Source organism: Rhinichthys klamathensis, unplaced genomic scaffold (assembly GCF_029890125.1).
Source record: "Rhinichthys klamathensis goyatoka isolate OS25496 unplaced genomic scaffold, OSU_Roscu_1.1 h1tg000176l_1, whole genome shotgun sequence".
Lineage (NCBI taxonomy): Eukaryota > Metazoa > Chordata > Actinopteri > Cypriniformes > Leuciscidae > Rhinichthys > Rhinichthys klamathensis.
This window is the reverse complement of record NW_026606705.1, coordinates 167,501-189,276: the sequence shown is the minus strand read 5'-3', so window position 1 is coordinate 189,276 and position 21,776 is coordinate 167,501. Positions and strand designations below refer to the sequence as shown.

General features: G+C 40.9%; 1 protein-coding gene, 1 long non-coding RNA gene and 1 other non-coding gene across 3 annotated transcripts in view; all 3 read left to right on the top strand.

Moving 5' to 3' along the window:
• Positions 1–488: 488 nt before the first annotated feature.
• On the top strand, positions 489–7,021 carry nrm (nurim). Its single transcript, XM_056260229.1, has 4 exons — positions 489–660; positions 1,141–1,334; positions 1,870–2,046; positions 6,707–7,021. The coding sequence occupies exons 1-4, from the start codon at positions 510–512 to the stop codon at positions 7,013–7,015; spliced, it is 831 nt and encodes a 276-aa protein (XP_056116204.1). The 5' UTR covers positions 489–509; the 3' UTR covers positions 7,016–7,021.
• Positions 1,013–1,085, top strand: trnak-cuu (transfer RNA lysine (anticodon CUU)). Its single transcript has one exon. It is a non-coding gene; the product is annotated as a tRNA-Lys (tRNA).
• Positions 7,022–21,549: 14,528 nt separating the features above from the next.
• The window catches only part of LOC130092388 (uncharacterized), a 2,820-nt gene continuing 2,593 nt past the window's right edge, over positions 21,550–21,776 (top strand). Inside the window, exon 1 of the long non-coding RNA XR_008807912.1 lies at positions 21,550–21,592. This is a non-coding gene — a long non-coding RNA (uncharacterized LOC130092388). The remainder of the gene's footprint in view (positions 21,593–21,776) is intronic.

Below are 21,776 nucleotides of genomic sequence, written 5' to 3'. Positions count from 1 at the left end.
TAATTCTAACACATTTATAGATGTTTATTATTAAGAGAATTAAATAGAAACATTTGTAGTTTACCTCTTAAAGCACAAAATAGAAAATCATAAAACAGTTAGTAATATTTAAACTGGACTGAAGCAGGTTTACCTGATTATCCATCATAATTTTGTAGAAAAATCAAGAGGACAAAAATGGTCATGATTTATTTTGTTCATCTTTTATTTATTGTTTTTTTTTTTTTTATTGATTTTCTTCATGAACTTAATTATGTTTTACAATTGCCATATATATATAAACTCAGTAAGACTTAAACGTGGAAGAGGAGACTTTCCCTTAAGAACAGTGAGTATATATTTACAGCTAATTGTAACATATTTATAGATTAAACATTTGTTATTTTACGTCTCAAAGCACAGAATTGATAATCATGAAACGTTAGCGCCACCCGCTGGTCATGCGCGTCACTGCAGCGCCCCGCCCGGAAGTATCACGCTCGCTGTCCGTTGGAAATATAAATATAATCATGGCGTCGGTGACTTTTCGCGATTGTTTTCTGTCCGTTTCAGCTTTAATCACCTTCGTGTTCGTGTTTGTGAGCGGTGCTGACTTTGTTCGCTTCGTGTCGTTTCGTGCCATCTATCATAACCTGAGCGGGGCCGCGCCTCCGTGTCAAGGTAAGGGAGCGCGCTTTCAAAGTTTACCAACAAAAAAACTACATGTTATACATATTATGTTTATGAACACATGTGCACATACATATATTAATGGAGAGATTGTGTTGCGAATGGACGTTAATTCGCTTTGAAATGTGCATTAAGTTTTAGGGCTGTTCCAAGTTTTAAGTGACTCGGTAGCTTGATCTGCCTTTTAAAACGATTAAAAAAGATGATGTGTAAATTCAATTTGCTGGTAGATCAGAATGTACAGTTGAACAATTAGGTTTACATTTAAATGAAAACAAATGACAGGAAACGCACGCACGTGCGTCATGTCGTCATTAAGGAATGCGTGCGTCGGTTGCGTACAGCCCGGCTAGCTCAGTCGGTAGAGCATGAGACTCTTAATCTCAGGGTCGTGGGTTCGAGCCCCACGTTGGGCGAAAAAGTTTTATCTGTTTATGAAAAGTTTTGATCGTGTTTTGTGTGTGTTCTCAGACTCTGTGCCCTGGTCTGTGGCTCTGCGGGACGGTGTGGTTCTGAAGGCTGTAGCTGTGGATGTTTTCCTTCTGGTCCTCTTCAGTCTCCAGCACAGTGTATTGGCCTGGGCTCCAGTTAAGAGTGTGTGTCAGCGTGTGTTTGGTGTGTTAAGCAGAACTGTGTACTGTTTCACCACCGCTGCAGCACTGCAGGTACCTCTGCCTATGAGCATGCATTATAAGCAGTGTAATACTGCCTACTTTTCTTAAAAATACTATGTGCAACAATAAACAATACAATTATATTGTATATTCAATTCCACAAGTGGTGTCCAGTTATAATGTCAGAAATAAATGCTTTTTTATTTGAGGGATTTATTATTTTCAATCTTTTGGATGCCACAGACTCTCAAATATGACCATATTTCCTAAAATTTAAAAGGAAACTATACATTTTCATGTACAAAGACTCCATTAACAGTGAAACATTTTAAATCAAATGTATTTATTATTTATTTGTATCAAATGTATGTTTATATATTCTAATAAAATTTTGTTAGTTAGTTGGTTTAATATTATTATTTAATTTTTCTCTAAACATTTCTCTGGAACCCTGTTTCAAACACACTAAAACACACTAACCCTGTAATGTCGAAATCGTCTTTATAATGAAATACCTTTGTGATGATTGTTATGGTGTTTGATGAGGCGTGATGTTGTGTGTGTGTGTGTGTGTGTGTGTGTGTAGATGCTGATGCAGTGCTGGCAGCCGGTCACCGGCGCCCCCTGTGTGTGGTCCGTGCGCAGTGCACCCTGGGACATCTGGTTCCCGCTCCTCTGCTTCATCGTACACTTCTTGTGCTGGGCCGTGATCTGCAGCATCCTCCTCATCTTCGACTATCCGGAGCTGATGGGCCTCAAACAGGTACATCTGCTTCTACAATCTGCATTTAAAACAACTATAAGCTCTATTTAGTAGATATTTTTACTGTATCATGTGATGCATGAATTTCTAAGGCCTGTAAATGATCAAATCTTTGCTGTCTCACTCCTTCTGTCTCTGATTGACAGTTCAGACTCTTTTATCCAGTAAAAGTCTTGTAATATAAGTGTACAAACGCCCTTCAGCTCGAGCTTCACGAGTCTTTCTGTGTCAAATCTGCCCTGATTTTATCAGGAATAACTTTGATATTGTTAATAATATTTCAGCTGGACTGAAGCAGGTTTACTTGATTATCATCATCATTTATTACTAAAATCATGAGTATCAAATATGATCATCAGGTTTATTAGTTCATCTTTTATTTGTTTTTTAATTTATTTAATTTGTTATTTTGTTTATACGGTAACGCTTCTCAATAAGGTTCATTAGTTAACATGAACTAAGAATATACAATACTTCAGCATTTATTCATCTTAGTTAATATTAGTTTCAACATTTACTAATACGTTATTAAAATCAAAGGTTGTATTTGTTAACATTAGTTAATGCACTGTGAACTAACATCAACAATGAACTGCTGTATTTTTATTAACAAACATTAACAATGATTAATAAATACAGTAACAAATGGACTGATCGTGGTTAGTTCATGTTCGGTAATACATCAAGTCAAGTCAAGTCACCTTTATTTATATAGCGCTTTTTACAATACAGATTGTATCAAAGCGCTTCACAGTGATAACATGAAAACAATATAACAAAGTTTGTTTCTAAAAGAAATTGCGTCAACGTCCACCTTAAGCTAATGAATTAACTAATGAACCTTACTGTAAAGTGTTACCATTATTGGTTCATGCATCACATTATATGTTTTAAAACTACAGAGCTTTGATCATAAAACTGCAGATTTAAATATAATCTTACTAAGATATATTATAGGCAGATTTTTATATTTATCATTAATGAATATCTGCTGTCCTGTTATAAAGATCTCATAGATTCACATTACAAGCATCAGAATTTCTTCATATAAATATCAGCAAACTGCATATTTTTGCTCAGTTTGAGCCTATGAATAAAACTGAGCTGTTTGTCCTCCATATTCTCACTATATATGAGCCATAAAAGTCTGATGCATCAAATATGATGCGAAACACATGCAAACTTTTTCATATTTCATCTATACTACATCTGTCAGAAGTCATTGCACATTCATCTATGTGTGTGTGTGTGTGTGTGTGGTCAGGTGTATTACGAGTGTCTGGGTCTGGGAGACCCGCTCCTGCTAAAGTCCCACTGAACATTGATGTGTGTGTGTGTGTGTGTGTGTGTGTGTGTGTGTGTGTGTGGTCAGGTGTATTACGAGTGTCTGGGTCTGGGAGACCCGCTCCTGCTGAAGTCCCACTGAACATTGACGTGTGTGTGTGTGTGTGTGTGGTCAGGTGTATTACGAGTGTCTGGGTCTGGGCGACCCGCTCCTGCTGAAGTCCCACTGAACATTGATGTGTGTGTGTGTGTGTGTGTGTGTGTGTGGTCAGGTGTATTACGAGTGTCTGGGTCTGGGCGACCCTCTCCTGCTGAAGTCCCACTGCACATTGACGTGTGTGTGTGTGTGTGTGTGTGTGTGTGTGGTCAGGTGTATTACGAGTGTCTGGGTCTGGGAGACCCTCTCCTGCTGACTCATCTGTGTGTGTGTGTGTGTGTGTGTGTGTGTGTGGTCAGGTGTATTACGAGTGTCTGGGTCTGGGAGACCCGCTCCTGCTGAAGTCTCACTGCACATTGACGTGTGTGTGTGTGTGTGTGTGTGTGGTCAGGTGTATTACGAGTGTCTGGGTCTGGGAGACCCTCTCCTGCTGAAGTCTCACTGCACATTGACGTGTGTGTGTGTGTGTGTGGTCAGGTGTATTACGAGTGTCTGGGTCTGGGCGACCCGCTCCTGCTGAAGTCCCACTGAACATTGACGTGTGTGTGTGTGTGTGTGTGTGTGTGTGTGGTCAGGTGTATTACGAGTGTCTGGGTCTGGGCGACCCGCTCCTGCTGAAGTCCCACTGAACATTGATGTGTGTGTGTGTGTGTGTGTGGTCAGGTGTATTACGAGTGTCTGGGTCTGGGCGACCCGCTCCTGCTGAAGTCCCACTGAACATTGATGTGTGTGTGTGTGTGTGTGTGGTCAGGTGTATTACGAGTGTCTGGGTCTGGGAGACCCTCTCCTGCTGACTCATCTGTGTGTGTGTGTGTGTGTGTGTGTGTGTGTGGTCAGGTGTATTACGAGTGTCTGGGTCTGGGAGACCCTCTCCTGCTGACTCATCTGTGTGTGTGTGTGTGTGTGTGTGTGTGTGTGTGTGTGTGGTCAGGTGTATTACGAGTGTCTGGGTCTGGGAGACCCTCTCCTGCTGACTCATCTGTGTGTGTGTGTGTGTGTGTGTGTGTGTGGTCAGGTGTATTACGAGTGTCTGGGTCTGGGCGACCCGCTCCTGCTGAAGTCCCACTGAACATTGATGTGTGTGTGTGTGTGTGTGTGGTCAGGTGTATTACGAGTGTCTGGGTCTGGGCGACCCGCTCCTGCTGAAGTCCCACTGAACATTGACGTGTGTGTGTGTGTGTGTGTGTGTGTGGTCAGGTGTATTACGAGTGTCTGGGTCTGGGCGACCCTCTCCTGCTGACTCATCTGTGTGTGTGTGTGTGTGTGTGTGTGTGTGTGGTCAGGTGTATTACGAGTGTCTGGGTCTGGGAGACCCTCTCCTGCTGACTCATCTGTGTGTGTGTGTGTGTGTGTGTGTGTGTGTGTGTGTGTGGTCAGGTGTATTACGAGTGTCTGGGTCTGGGAGACCCTCTCCTGCTGACTCATCTGTGTGTGTGTGTGTGTGTGTGTGTGTGTGGTCAGGTGTATTACGAGTGTCTGGGTCTGGGCGACCCGCTCCTGCTGAAGTCCCACTGCACATTGACGTGTGTGTGTGTGTGTGTGTGTGTGTGTGTGTGTGTGTGTGTGTGTGTGTGTGTGTGTGTGTGTGTGTGTGTGTGTGTGTGTGTGTGTGTGTGTGTGTGTGTGTGTGTGTGTGTGTGTGTGTGTGTGTGTGTGTGTGTGTGTGTGTGTGGTCAGGTGTATTACGAGTGTCTGGGTCTGGGAGACCCTCTCCTGCTGACTCATCTGTGTGTGTGTGTGTGTGTGTGTGTGTGTGTGTGTGTGTGGTCAGGTGTATTACGAGTGTCTGGGTCTGGGAGACCCGCTCCTGCTGAAGTCTCACTGCACATTGACGTGTGTGTGTGTGTGTGTGTGTGTGTGTGGTCAGGTGTATTACGAGTGTCTGGGTCTGGGCGACCCTCTCCTGCTGAAGTCTCACTGCACATTGACGTGTGTGTGTGTGTGTGTGTGTGTGTGTGTGTGTGTGTGTGTGTGGTCAGGTGTATTACGAGTGTCTGGGTCTGGGAGACCCTCTCCTGCTGACTCATCTGTGTGTGTGTGTGTGTGTGTGTGTGTGGTCAGGTGTATTACGAGTGTCTGGGTCTGGGAGACCCTCTCCTGCTGACTCATCTGTGTGTGTGTGTGTGTGTGTGTGTGTGTGGTCAGGTGTATTACGAGTGTCTGGGTCTGGGAGACCCTCTCCTGCTGACTCATCTGTGTGTGTGTGTGTGTGTGTGTGTGTGTGTGTGGTCAGGTGTATTACGAGTGTCTGGGTCTGGGAGACCCACTCCTGCTGAAGTCCCACTGAACATTGATGTGTGTGTGTGTGTGTGTGTGTGTGTGTGTGTGTGTGGTCAGGTGTATTACGAGTGTCTGGGTCTGGGCGACCCGCTCCTGCTGAAGTCCCACTGAACATTGATGTGTGTGTGTGTGTGTGTGTGTGTGTGTGTGTGTGTGTGTGGTCAGGTGTATTACGAGTGTCTGGGTCTGGGAGACCCGCTCCTGCTGAAGTCTCTGTTTGTGTGTGTGTGTGTGTGTGGTCAGGTGTATTACGAGTGTCTGGGTCTGGGAGACCCTCTCCTGCTGAAGTCCCACTGAACATTGACGTGTGTGTGTGTGTGTGTGTGTGTGGTCAGGTGTATTACGAGTGTCTGGGTCTGGGAGACCCGCTCCTGCTGACTCATCTGTGTGTGTGTGTGTGTGTGTGTGTGTGTGTGTGTGTGTGTGTGTGTGTGTGTGTGTGTGTGTGTGTGTGTGTGGTCAGGTGTATTACGAGTGTCTGGGTCTGGGAGACCCTCTCCTGCTGACTCATCTGTGTGTGTGTGTGTGTGTGTGTGTGTGTGTGTGTGTGTGTGTGTGTGTGTGGTCAGGTGTATTACGAGTGTCTGGGTCTGGGAGACCCTCTCCTGCTGACTCATCTGTGTGTGTGTGTGTGTGTGTGTGTGTGGTCAGGTGTATTACGAGTGTCTGGGTCTGGGAGACCCGCTCCTGCTGACTCATCTGTGTGTGTGTGTGTGTGTGTGTGTGTGGTCAGGTGTATTACGAGTGTCTGGGTCTGGGAGACCCGCTCCTGCTGAAGTCCCACTGAACATTGACGTGTGTGTGTGTGTGTGTGTGGTCAGGTGTATTACGAGTGTCTGGGTCTGGGAGACCCGCTCCTGCTGAAGTCCCACTGCACACTGATGTGTGTGTGTGTGTGTGTGTGTGTGTGTGTGTGTGTGTGTGTGTGTGTGTGGTCAGGTGTATTACGAGTGTCTGGGTCTGGGAGACCCGCTCCTGCTGAAGTCTGAGCGAGCGCAGCGCCTGTACTCTCACCTCAGACACCCGGTGTGTGTGGAGCTGCTGACGGTGCTGTGGCTCCTCCCCTCGCTGCCGCTGGACCGGCTGGTGTTAGCGGTGTTCCTGTCCCTGTATCTGGCGCTCGCTCACTCGCTGGACGTCCAGGACTGTGTGTATCTGCGCCGGCAGCTCCAGAGCAAACTGCAGATCTTCTCCACGCCACTAGAGGACAGCGAGCGCAGCGTCAGCCACACACACAAGACTCAGTGAGGAGCGGAGCACTGGCGGCAGAGGTTTCCAGCGGTGAGATGTTGTGAAATATTATTCCAGTGTAAATCAGCTGTTTTCTATGTGAATATACAGTAAAGTGTAATTCATTCCTGTGATCAAAGCTGAATTTACAGCATCATTACTCCAGTCTTCAGTGTCACATGATCCTTCAGAAATCACTCTAATGTGAGGATTTTTTGCTCAAGACACATTTATGATTATTATCAATCTTTTTTTACATTTTTATTCCAGGATACTTTGATGAATATAGCGTACAGCATTTATCTGCAGCTCTTCTCCACGCCACTAGAGGACAGCGATCACAGCATCAGCACAAGTCATGTGTTTTTTTTAAATACAGAGTCCTACAAAACACTTGAATCTATAAAAAATTAAGATCACAACTCTGCATCTTGTATCAAAAATCAATCATACATCTAATAGTCTCCTTTTCAACAGCTGAGATGTGTAAGCGCTTTACGATTGCTCTGTATTCAAATCTTTGAGTCAGTGGAAATAGTCTACCGTTAGTACAGTTAACATGCACTTTGCTTTATATACAGTCAAACCAAAAATTATTCAGACACCAGATATCATTTGATATTTACTAGTGTGTGAGGACACTATAGTTAATTTCTGTAAGTGAGGAGAGCAAAATAAAGTAAACTGTGACATATTATACCCAAATATTCTTCATACAGTGACTACCAGTGACATTTATAAAGATTTGGGACCAATAATGATTCCTCCACTTTGAGCTGATCATGTTTTCTGTAATTGCTAATGCTCTTTTTACACACACACTGAACAACATGAAGCATTGCTTGGTCACTGGTTGAGCTAAACTGGTATTATCTAATTGTGTAGTTAAATTTAACAGCTGACAGATATTCAACATAATTCATGCGTGAGAGTCTAACAGAAGGACGGGCAAAACCAGTCAAATATCAACCAAGTTAATAACTCTGGGTTCTGCTTATGTTTATCACCATTTTCTAAACTATAGCGAATAAACTGAGATAATGTGAGAAATGTTGAAGGTGTCTGAATATATGTAGGTTTGACTGTATATGATATCTCCCAAATAATAGAATTTTAGTTATATTATCCATTTCCAATAAACCGGAATCACAATCCATAAACAAGACCGTTATATCAGTTATAGTGACAAACTTGTAAAAAAAGACACGGAAACTTTGGACCAAAATAATTAGCCATAATTAATTACAACTAAAAACTAAAAGTAAGATTGTTTCTGTTTTTCCCTTTTAAAAGCGTGTAAGAGAGTAGCGCTGCCTTCAGAAGTCATGTCTCTCGCCCTGACAAACGCTGGAGGATTTGACCTCTCATGCATATTTAATGATGATATCAGTGTATGTCATCATCCCTGTGCTGCTACAGAACAGGGAATTATGGGAAATGTAGTTTTCTTGCCTTATTAACCAACTAACTAAAGCTTCATTGCTATTCTTCTTCAGTTCAGAAATGTTCATGAAGTAAAATTAGTGTTGTTGATTTTAACAGTTGAAATATGATTAAAACCAATTTGAGTTGATCTTTAATGGTCTTGCCACTGCTAATTCTGACTTTTGGTGGCGTGATGCGACTTGAAGGCAGCTTTACAAGCAGAGATGTGTTTGGGATACTAGCATAAGCATAATGCACAATATAAACTGTTTAAATATGAGTGAGAAACATTATCTGCAGACATCAATAATACACATTTCAAACAGCTTTACGCTGCATTTATCATCATATGAGCTCATTACAGTATGCATGTTTAATTCTCACCGGTTGTCCAGTTATAATTGTGAAAATAAGTAAGATTATTGTGCATTTCTGAGTAGCTGTTCCGAAACCTCTACCGGCAGTATTTATAGTCCGTCATGCTCATTATTTTCTACACTTTTAAACTGGTAACTTAAAGCTTACGAGGTCATCGAGATAGCTTTTACAAATGAATCAAATAATTTTTAGATAAAACAAATCAAATTCTATTTGTAGTCAGCGTAAGAGGAGCTGGTGTGTTTCGGCTTCAGAGGAGGTGCACAGGTCAAAGGTCATCAGTTCAATATCTCTATTCAGCCCTGATGTGACATTACGAGTGACACACACACATACACTCTATTACAGAGTGAGACACACACACACTATTACACACACACACACACACACAGAGAAACGCTCTCTCTCTCACACTCTCTCACACACACACACACACTCACTCACACTCACACACACTCTCTCACACACACACACACACAGAAACGCTCTCTCTCTCTCTCTCTCTCACTCACTCACTCACTCACTCACTCACTCACTCACTCACTCACTCACTCACTCTCTCACACACACACACACACACACACACATCCAATGTCATTGTGGAGAAAATGACATTGGATGGTTGTCTTTTGGTCAGTAGTGTAACGTTTCAGCTTTTATGAGGACTTTTGTTTTGTATTTACTGCTTGTTTTTATATAATCCTTTTATTTTTGACGAATGTTTCAGCATCACAACACCAAGAAGTCTGCAGGTGTTGGGATAAAAACTGCGTTGCACACTGACCTCCTGTGTTTTACACCAATAAGTGTCATAACTACTGGAAATCATGATTTTTGTTTAGCTGTATGGAAATGTCTGATGCTTGAAGTGTGTTTATATAATGACCTCAGAGTTAGTTGGTGGAGAATGTATTTTTACATGGTCAATAAACATGAAATTATTTTTGTATAAACTAAAGACATGAAAACAACTGCACTATTATAAGAGCTGAAAACCTCCTTAATTTTATTTACATGGTAAAAGCCCTTTTTCTGTATTTTAAGAGTGTATTGCACACGTCTGCCTCTATTAGAATCAGATCGTTCTGAATAAAGACAATTTTGCAGCAAATTATGTGTTTTTGTCTTGTAACTGAATTTGAAATTAAATGTATTTTTCAGGAATATGGTATTTAGCAATGTGTTAAAAACATGTTCACTTATTATACAGTATAAAGGAACGTGTATTTTGCTGGAACTGGTTTCATATATAAAAGTTTAGAGTTCTTTGGCATATAACAATAGCAGAACTCGTTCCATAAGGAATCATGCATTGAAAGTTCTGTTTAGAACCTTAATGGGGCTATTAAACAAAACATGTTTAATATTAGTGATGTTTTTATCGTTCTGATCTCACTTTATAGCCTTTTTATGCTTTTACATAAAGAAAATATGACAGGAAAACTTTTGTGTTGTTTCACATGGGAAACTAGCAAAACAATTTGAATGTTGAACCATATCTTCAGGTTCAACTAATATTAGTAAAAAACAAATATTCCTTATTGTATGTTTTTTATATATGAATATAAAAAAAAAAAAAAAAAAAATTTTTTTTAAAAAAGTTGCATCCAGGTTTAATGAAATGCTGTTTAAATTTGTGTGACAAGTTTTGATAAATACAATTGTTGTTCAAAAAAAAAAAAGTGCATTACTGGGATAACCTAAAAAGTATGTGATTATTATGTAATGTATAATTAAGAGCCCAATTAAGAGGAGTTTTTGAACTGTGACTGTTATCTAAGAGCTGGGGTTAATTCCCGTGCCGCCGTACACACACACACACACACACACACGCCAGGAGATGGAGAACATATACGTGTTTTCTCCGGCAATATGGCGCGTGTGGCTGTGATTCTCCTGCTGGAGTTTAATGTAATTATGGGATTACACGTCCAGTCCTGCGCCTCTAAAGCTGCTCGTGTTTACTACACTGCCGCTCCGGTCCGCGGGACACAAACACAGCTCGGGGAACCGCAGAAATATGAATTAACTGGAGGTTTCGTGCTGGTTGCGTGTTAAAAAAGGTCGCAGATTCACTTTCGCAGGGAGTGGATGAATTATCAGGACTTTTGATGGTTTCTTTGGAGTTACATTCACGGAAAGATGAACGTCGAGCGAGTGGAAACGAGGAAAACTTTATTCCGGTGAATCAGGAATTCAGTCATCCCACAAAATAAGGTATGTAAAAATAATTACTCGTAAATGTAATAATTACTAATGTGATTATTGTGTTTTAAATAGATAAACATACGAATTATAGGCTTGAACATTTCAGTTCATATCGACTATCGAGCATTAGCAGAATAATTGTAGCAAACTGTTTTTTTATGCATCATTTGAGTAGTTGACATGAAAAAAGACAACAATGCAATATTAATCTATCTATGCATTATTAAGTTATATTTTTCATGTTTAATTTTCTGATTGGTGTTTTTGTGTAAACTTCCTTGGCTTATATCATTGTTTTGCTGTCTTGTTTTTTTTTTAGATACTTATCCTGTTGTACAGCACAATGCCCAACTACTGTTGTTTTTATTGTGCTATAAAAATGAAATTTGATTTGATATTTAGACTGGTTATTAAACATGCAAACGTTATTGCATGTAAATGTGTACTTTTAAAAAACAATTTGACATCATTACTATTTATTTTACCTGCAAAAAAAGATAATTACAAAAACAAAATAGTGAGCAGTCACAGCACCTAAAATATGCTTATTCTCTTATCCATTCAGATTAATATTTGATATCTAAAATCAGAATAAAAAAAATGTTATACAGAATAAAAATGAAGAAATGCTCATTTATTTGTACTCCTAAATGACTTGAATTTAAAGGTATAGTTCACCCAAAAATTAGATTTACTCACCCTCAAGTTGTTCCAAGCTTGTATGAGTTTCTTTTTTTGTTCCAATAAATAACATGATTAAATGATGACAGAATTTTCATTTTTGGTTGAACTATCCCTTTAATAGGATACTGGTAATATAAGATGGTTCATCTGACAAAGTGCATGACACATCCATTTTAGACAAACCTAAAGTGTTTATTTATTTGACAGGATTCCTGGATGTTCCTGTGTTCCTACAAAAAAATTCTCTGATCAGTAAAACCGCACTGTTTCATCAAGTACCGCGTGGTTATGTCTCTATCGGCTCTACCGGAATGGAAGCAGCTTCTGCTGGAGAGAAAGCGAAGAGAGGAGGAGGAGAGAGAGAGACGAGAGAGGGAAGAAGAGGAGCGGATGGCCAGCATGCCGGCCTGGAAGCGAGGGATCATCCAGAGAAGGAGAGCGAAGCAAGATGAGGAACGAGAGAGAGAGAGAGACGGAGGACAGCAGACTCCGGATGTCCTGGGAATCTCGGAAGACGTCGTCACAGAGCAAACGGATAGTAAACTCACACATCACCTTCAGACCGAAGTGCAAAAACAGATATCCAAAAAAAAAAAACATCAGCCCCATCCAACAGAACCCCTTCATTCGTTCCGAGAACAGCTTTCGGAGAGATAATAGAGGGAAGGAGGTGATTAGAGATGGAGAGAATGAGTATACAAAGACCACCAATAATAGTGGAAGAGAAAGGAATAGGGAAACTGAGATTTGGAGAGGACGGGATAGAGAGATGTGGTTTGAGAAGACGGGAAATAAAAGTGAGGGACGAGAGCGAGATCGAAGCACTGGGAGAGAAACCAGAGACGCGGAAATCAGCAAATCCCAATTTCCTCCGGGCGTAGGTCTCCGCACGATCCAGGCAAACAACATTATCATCATTGAGAGAGACAGAAATGGTAAGGAAAAACCGGATAGGAGGAATAAGGAGGTGGAGGAGGAAGAAAAGAGGATGCGGATGGATTTGAGAGAGTTTCTGGCTTGCGGAGGAAGCGTGACGGAGATTAGGGCGTCGGAGGTATTGATCATCAAGCCATCCGTGATCGATGGGAAAAGAGAAACGGAGATTGCTGGGATGCCGGAAAGAGGGAGCGGTGAGGAACGTTTAGAGAGAGAAGGGATTTGGAGATCGATGCGCTTGACGTCGAGGACTGTCATGCAAAGAGCGGAGATATTTCTGAACCACAAGGATAAGGCAACTCAAGAATGTAGTGGACGGGTTAGTTTGCTGCTTAGTAAGTTTGGGGAACATCCCAAACCTCCGATGCGCTCCAAGAGCACGGATTGCTTCAACCGACCGGGAAAGAATCGGGATAGATACAGCACTGGAGACCTGTTTGTGCCGGAGGATCAAAGCACGGAGGAGACGGAAACGAGTCCGACTTCTAGGGGTGTTCCCAAACGCTCCTTCAGCTTCTCTGACCGTGTGGTTTCCCAACAGGAGAACCGTGAGGGAAAGACAGACTTTAAGATGATGGAAAGGACGTATTCTGATCGTAGGGTCAAGACACGGGTAACGGGCGCCGACCCATCGGAGAATCAATCGAGGTTCACCAGGAGATGGGGCCGACCCAAACACGATGAGCCGATGCTTGAAAAGAGACAAAAAGAACGAAGAGTTGAAAATAAGAATGACTTTGAATGTGGAGAAACAGAGGAACAGGCTTCAAGTGTGGGTGGAGAAGAGGGATTCACTCGGGTCTCCGTTAAAAACCAAGAGGGGGTCACATTCGCACGACGAATTCCCATCAAACAAGATGGGAGGGAGAGCAGCTCGGGAATAGAGATCAAGAGAGTGAGGGAGGAGAATGAGAAAGAAAGTAAACATAGAGAGAAGAGGGAAGAGGTGATGGTAAGTCAGACAGTCATAGAATTCAAAATGGAGGCAAAAACAGAATCAGAAAGGAGAGGGAATCAGGATGAGGAAACCGTCGGAGCTTTTACACAATCCCATGGTGCATATATCCCATCCTCAGATGACAGTACTATTGATTTCTCTGCAGAAATTCAGTGCAAATGTGTCAACACTCCCTTTGAAGATCCCAGTTGCCCGTCTACGGCCTACGCCGGACAAACTTGCCAAGAAAAACCCCTATCAGACGGAGAACTTAAGAGGGCAGGGAATGTGTTTCCACATGGAGATGCAGACAAGATCTCTTGTGAAATGAGTAAACAGGATCAAAAAGAGCATCAGAACTTTCCAAAACAAGCCACAGATGAAATAATTTTGACCTCACAACTCCCACAGCAATCTGTTACCCTGGGACTGAGCAAACTCTGCACCCAAGAGGGAGTCGCCATCCCCAGGACTGTGTTTTATGGGGTCGATATATCAGCAGAAAGGAGAGCGAGTCTCCCTGTCGGGGATGGACAAATGGAGAGGAGAGGGAGCTGGAAGGCCGGTCGACCTTTGACCCGAGTCGAGTCTTTAAAAGAGAGAATTCGTCAACAAGAGAAGGAAATACAGAAAAGCAGGGAGGATGATAAAGAAGAGGGCAACAGAGAAGCAGTCAGAGAACAGGAAGAAAACACACTACAGTCTGTCAGACCGTTTGACGTCACACAGGACGCTAGCATGGCAAAGTCAAGCCCTCAACTTCCTCTTCCTGTTTCTCTGTCGCTCTTGCAGAAGTCAGACTCGACAGAAAGAGAAGTAGGGGAGATCTCTATCCGAGACGCTTTCGAGAGCGATATCCACCCCGGGAACACGGAGAGAGAGACCGAACGCCATGTAGAGATCGCTTGGAGAACGCAAGACACTGACGGAGGAGACGAGAAAAAAGAGAGAGAGGACGAGCTGTTAGAGGAAGAGTATCTTCCTCCCTCTCTCTCTCCCTCCCCAACACTTTCGGACTCGTTAGACGCCATGAGCCGGATATATAACCTCAAGACTGTTGGGTCCAGGACTACAGTGTGTATCAGTGAGAGATCGGCGGATTTGCCCCCACATAGTGGACCTCAAGGTAAATACAACCCTATTAGACAAGCACCGTCACCGGATGTCCTACCAGAAACGGTAAAACTGTGGAATCATGGGAGGGACGGGGAGAAATCTGAGACGATTGAGTCGACAGGTGTTCAGATGGTACAGCGTCACGTGGAACGACTACAGCTGAGGGAACCGGAAGCCGGATGTGGTTCCCAAAACGACAGAAAGGTACAGACCAGAATGGAGAAAAGCCGAATTGAAGAACCGGAGGTCAGGGAAGCAAAAAGACCAGACATCTTAAGAGAAACACAAGCATCTACAAGTCCTAGATTTCCACAAGCCCAACAGAAAGTACCTCCTAAGCAACAGTCATTCACAATCAACGCCCGCAACACCGAATCAACAACCAAACCTCCAGAACCACGCTCTCCTTCGTCATCCTCGCCTTGCACCGCATCCCCTTCTTCAACCCCATCTCCACCTCTCTTTTCCATCAGAAGCGCCTCAGGTGGACCAGGTAAAAGAGGGACTACCATCACAATCACCCCTAGAAGACCTGCAGGGATATCTTCGCCTGGTAGCATCCCAACAGGGACTCCCAAAGCGGCGCCACCCGCCAATATTCCCATGCCTGCTCCCAGCAACACCAGGGAAACGGGGAAGAAGAGGTTTCCCACAGCAGAGGAGATCGAAGTGATCGGAGGGTACCAGAACCTCGAGCGCTCCTGCTTGGCGAAGAGCAGAGCGACCACGAAAGCGGTGAGTGTTTTTTGTGTTTAAGCATAACATTTACAACCAGATAATATCAAGGCAATATAACACTGAGCATGCAATGCTTCACTTAGACTTAAAAGTTTTTGATTGGTAAGATTTTTAATGCATTTAAAATAAGTCTCGTTTGCTCACCAAGGCTGCGTTTATTTGACTAAAAATACAGTAAAAACAGTGAAATATTATTACAATTTAAATCAGCTGTGTTCTATGTGAATATACAGTAAAGTGTAATTTATTCCTGTGATCAAAGCTGAATTTTCAGCATCATTACTCCAGTCTTCAGTGTCACATGATCCTTCAGAAATCACTCTAATATGAGGATTTGATGCTCAAGACACATTTATGATAAATTTATCTATTAATCAAAGAATCCTGAAAATAAATTGTACACAACTGTTTTCAACATTGATGATAATAATGAATGTTTTTGAGCATCAGATCATCATATTAGAGTGATTTCTGAAGGATCATGTGACACTGAAGACTGGAGTAATGATGCTGAAAATTCAGCTTTGATCACAGGAATAAATTACATTTTAAAATATATTAAAATAGAAACGTTATTTTAAATTGTCACAATATTTCACAATGTTACTGTTTTTTTTTTTTTATCAAATAAACGCAGCCTTGGTGAGCAGAAGAGACTTCTTTTAAAAACATTAAAATTCTTACCTTTAAACGACAGTGTATATACAGTGAAATGAACATGCAACTAGCATAATGCAATGTGGTTGTGGTTTAGTGGGATTTCTAATTTCAAAGAAACACCTGCACTTACTTAGAAAGATTCCCAAGAATGAATCAAAGTGTGATCTCTCAATAGTCAGGCTATATATCTCTGTCGTCTTTGATTGTGGCCGAGGCAGTTGCTCAGTGTTAATCCTGGATAAGCCTTATCTCTCACGCCATCACAGTTCACAGGTGAAGATTTAACACATTTAAATACTGCATAAAACAAGCCAACTCAGAACATGACTTTGGGAAACACCTGACTCATTCTGCACTGTTCAGGAGTAGTTCAACACACCTTTAAAATTCACTTTTTAGCTTAAAAAAAAAAGAAAAAAAGCCCAAGGCTGGCTTTAACGTAGAGTGAGTCTAAGAATAGACGGAGGTTAATCTATTGCAGTCGTGGCTTCTTCAGTGCCTTAACCCTGACACTGTCCTGTCTGACCTAGACGTGTGTTAGTCTAAAATGAACCAGAGAAGCTCATGGTGTAGTAGTTTTATTTTTAATGCTTAGTAGACCGGTTTGATTGAACTTGACTACTAATTTTATCTATAGGGTTTTAATCCACATGCCACCGAATCACACTGTAAAGCAAAAAAAAAAAAAATTATAATATGCAGTGCCGGTCAAACGTTTGGAAACATACGATTTTTAAATGTGTTGGAAAGAAGTCTCTTAAGCTCACCAAGGATGTATTTATTTCATTAATCAGTAATATTGTGAAATATGATTACACGTTAAAATATCTGTTAAATAAACAAATAAAAGAGCTGTTTTCTGTTTTAATATATTTTAAAGTGTAATTTATTCCTGTGATCAAAGCTGAATTTTCAGCATCATTACTCCAGTCTTCAGTGTCACATGATCTTTCAGAAATCACTCTAATATGAGGATTTCAGCATTTATTTGAAATAAAATCTTTTGTAACATTATAAATGTCTTTACTGTCACTTTTGATCAATTTAATAAATCCTTGCTAAACATTATACATTAAAATATATATTTTTTAAATATTTCTTACCCCAAACCTTTGAATGGTAGAGTTTCATAGTTCCCACAAAATAAAATAAAAAACTGTTTTCAACACTGATAATAATCATAAATGTGTCTTGAGCAGCAAATCCTCATATTAGAGTGATTTCTGAAGGATCATGTGACACTGAAGACTGGAGTAATGATGCTGAAAATACAGCTTTAATTACAGGAATAAATTACACGTTACTGTATATTCACATAGAAAACAGCTGATTTAAATCAAAATAATATTTCACAATAATAAATAAATACAGCCTTGGTGAGCAGAAACACACTTTTTTTTTCAGAAACATTAAAAACTTTTGACCGGTATTGGATATGTGCAATACATTTGCACACACACACATATATATATATATATTTGCTCTATATCTATATATTTTTTGCAAAGTAATAAATGCAAAGCTCGAGATTCTGAGCTTCCTTGGAAACTGCAAAATGATTCAAAGACAATGTCCTTCTATTGCATTGTCTTCACTGTTTATACCAAAACAAAGAAAGCGCAACCAATGTAGTCTCTGTTTCCCGAGCGAATGCATCTAATGAAGACAGTCGAACGAATCCTTCACTGAATCCACCAGATGTTTACTGCGCACTATCATTGCTGTCAGTCACGTCTCACTTTTATTCTTGGGTTACAGCAGGGGGAATTAAAGTTCGTAGGGAACACCGGTGTGACCGCAAGCCATTTATGATGGCATCTGATAGCAGAATACATCAGTGAGGCTGACACACACACACACACACACACACGATACACTGATGAACGCTTGGCTTCCCTAAACTAGCGGTGCAGTTCCTCCCTCGAGCTGCAAAAACACTGACACACACTCTTCTGGAAACTTTCACTTCTGGAAACAGATCACAACTAAAATCAGCAGAGTTTGCATGCGTGAGATATGTGGCCGTTGCGATGTGGGGTTTAATGGCTGATCTCATCAAACAAAGCGTTCTGGAGTAAGTGGGACACAGCGGACACAAAAGAGCTCAGCAGAGCAGAAACAGGGAACGCCAGAGTCTGGCAGCGTCTTCTCAGGGGCAGAAGAATGACCTTTTCATTTAGTTGGGTTTTCACAGGGAGTTAATAGAGCAGTATGTTTGCATTGTGGCGATCAGCGTAACCACACACACACACTCACACACACTAACTTCTGCCAGGAACCGGAGTCAAATGTACATCAAGAGAACACAATAATGAAACTGGACTCTTGAGCTAGAAGAACACACGCGTTTATGATCACAATAATAAAACAATTGCTCTTCCAATTCAAGTGGAGAAAGCAAATAAATTTCTGTTAGAGGCTACTGTGCAATGCTTATAAATTCACACCTCATTTCTACATTAGAATACAGTCATTTCATATGTGTTCATATATACATTATCATTAACGGCCTACATTTACTTTATTAAACTGGGGTTTGAGAGGCGAATGCAGGAAGTTTGGGAATTGCTGGAATGCAAAAAAAAATCATTAAATCATAATAATAATAATAATAAAAAAGTACAATGAAGAATCAAATTAAACACACTAAATAAAGAAATATTTTATTTGTTTATTTGCATGTCATGTGACCATTAACTGACAATAGAGATCCCTGAACATGCAAATGTGTTTGACATATTAACTTAAAATCTTAAGAACTTCAAGTGAATATTTTAGCTTAAAGAGTTTCAGCTGCAAATAAATAAATGAAGTGTAGGAATCCCTGCAGATCGAACTACGCCAGCCTCGCACGACACCAGTTTCAGAAGTCAAACGATATCTGTGGAGATACACCACGTATCTTGATTTAAGGACGTTTACATATTTGTATGGAAAACAGGGCACAAATACTAAGGAAGAAGATAATTTTTGCAACGTACACAACATTTAAAGCCATAACTTTCTGCTAATTGTTAAGGCCTTAGTTTGTGTAAATTGTGTAACCCTGTAATATGCTGATTTGAAGCTCAATTATTATGTTATTAGTGCTGCTCAATTATTAATAACATTTCTGATTATTATCATGCTGCTTATACATTTTATTTTTTTCAGGATTCTTTGATGTATAGAAAGTTCAAAACAGAAATTATTTCATAAAATCTTTTGTGACCATATACATGAGTTTACTGTCATTTAAAAAAAGGTGCTGAATACAAGTATTATAATATATATCCCATACCTCAAACAGTTTCCACAAAAAATATGAAGTAGCACAACTGTTTTCAACATTGATAATAATCATAAATGTGTCTTGAGCATCAGATCATCATATTAGAGTGATTTCTGAAGGATCATGTGACACTGAAGACTGGAGTAATGATGCTGTAAATTCAGCTTTGATCACAGGAATAAATTACACTTTACTGTATATTCACATAGAAAACAGCTGATTTAAATTACAATAATATTTCAAATTTTTTGCTGTATTTACTGTATTTTTGATCAAATAAATGCAGCCTTGGCTAGTGTAAATATATTCCATATTCAAAACTGCACATTAAAAGCAGAGCATTGCATGAAACGCTAAACTGTACACATGTATGAAGGTGATCCACGTGTATTTTTACAAGCGCAAACTAATGTGTGTTTTATTTGTCTGCAACATTTTAGGGTTTTTAAAGCAGTCTCGTGACAAACTCTCCGGCTACTTCCTCCTCAGATCTGTGTCACTTCCTGTAGCACACACACACACACACAATGCATTCAACCAAGAGCAGCCTAAGTTTTATCAGTTCATGCTAATTTCAGTTCACGCGTTATATTAGACAGCGTGTGTGTGAATGTGTCTCTGCTCCTCAGTCATTACCCTGGTTTACACTCTGACCACATCTAACCTTCACTCTTCTGTTCATGCATGCAGAGACATCTCGAACAGTTCCCACAATGCATTGCAGCATCACCGCCGACCCCCTGCAGATCGACTGACGTCAGTGTGTTAAGCCGTGATAATGCTGCTTTCTCTCTGTGTCCGGTGTGTTAGTTCTGCTGTCTCTTCTCTTGGACGGTTTGCTAAGGGACTCGGCATGATCATGTTCCCCTGGGATTGTGGATTGTAGTGCACTATAAAGGCGTCTTTACTGTGCCAGCTCGAAATTCAGTGCAAAGATACAAGCCAGAGTAAACTATACCTGTTCAGACCCATGTGAGCCCTCTAGTATAAAAGGGAGTCGCAATCGCAATGTAAATACATAATACCACCTTATATATCACCTGTTTTACACACATTTGCGACCCGTTTATAAGAGTTTGCATTTTTAGGCCCCTAAAATGCTAAATGCCAAAACGCATAAAAAGTTTTCCGTTTTTGCACCAAGTGGATCTCTGAGCTGAGTGAGTGAGTGGAGGCGGGGCTCATTTGCATATTCATAGAACCACGTATACTAAATGAGGCAAGGGTGTCGGGTTACATTCAAGTTATTTTAAGGCATGAAGATTTTTTTTTTTTAAAGGAAAACCCTGTTTAAATAGGTCATTTTGGTGAAGGGAGACTTTGACTTTAACAAGATGTTTGTCCTGCTCTAAAATTCAGACATTTTCGGAAACTCTCATTTGCTTTGAGACGATTTTCACTCAGAAAAATTGCTAGTAATTTTCACAAATAATCAGAAACTGATTCAAAGTAACATTGAATTAAACATGACATTTTGAAGTAGGAAGACATTATAAGACTAGGAATTATTATTTTCTAGTAAAACGTATTCCAATCATTTTTGTTTTATTTCCAACTTTGTACAAATACATTTTCACAGTGTATTTACACTAAAATTGGATGTAGGATTTTGAATCAATTTCTACTCAAAAATGGCAAGAAAATGTCAAAAATTATACTATAAATTGTATTAAATAATAATGATAATAATTTTTTAGGCCTACATTTTTGAATCATTCTTTCTATCTATCTATCTATCTATCTATCTATCTATCTATCAAATGATCCTATGAATTTAAAACTCTCATGTAAACATGTGCATTGTTACACCGATCTGGATTGTGTCTTCACTGACTCTCTTCTTCTTCTTCTTCTTCTCTCTCTCTCTCTCTCTCTCTCTCTCTCTCTCTCTCTCTCTCTCTCTCTCTCTCTCTCTCTCTCTCTCTCTCTCTCTCTCTCTCTCTCTCTCTCTCTCTCTCTCTCTCTCTCTCTCTCTCTCTCTCTCTCTCTCTCTCTCTCTCTCTCTCTCTCTCTCTCTCTCTCTCGGTGCAGGTGAAGGTGTGTTTCGATGAGGTCCAGCTGGAGAGAGTGTGTGAGTACCCTTCAGAAGACTGTGTGTTAGCATCACTCCCCTGCTCTCCTCATCCCGGGCCGGAGGACGGAGCGAGGGAAGAGGAGGAGGACGAGGAGGACGAGAGCGCGGCGTTCGTGTCCCGCGGTGCCGTCAGTCAGAGCACAGGAAGGGTTCGGGTCCTTAAAGTGGGTCAGTGGCTTCTACATTACATCAAAATTAAAACAAGCAGAAAATGGAATGAAGAACCTCCATGAAAAAGCAATAAGACATGTTTTAGGTCATTCTATTTCATTAGTGGAGCAATAGGCCTGGAATTTATGTTCACGTTGATAACTTTTACACTCTAAAAAATGCTGGGTTGTTTCAACCCCAA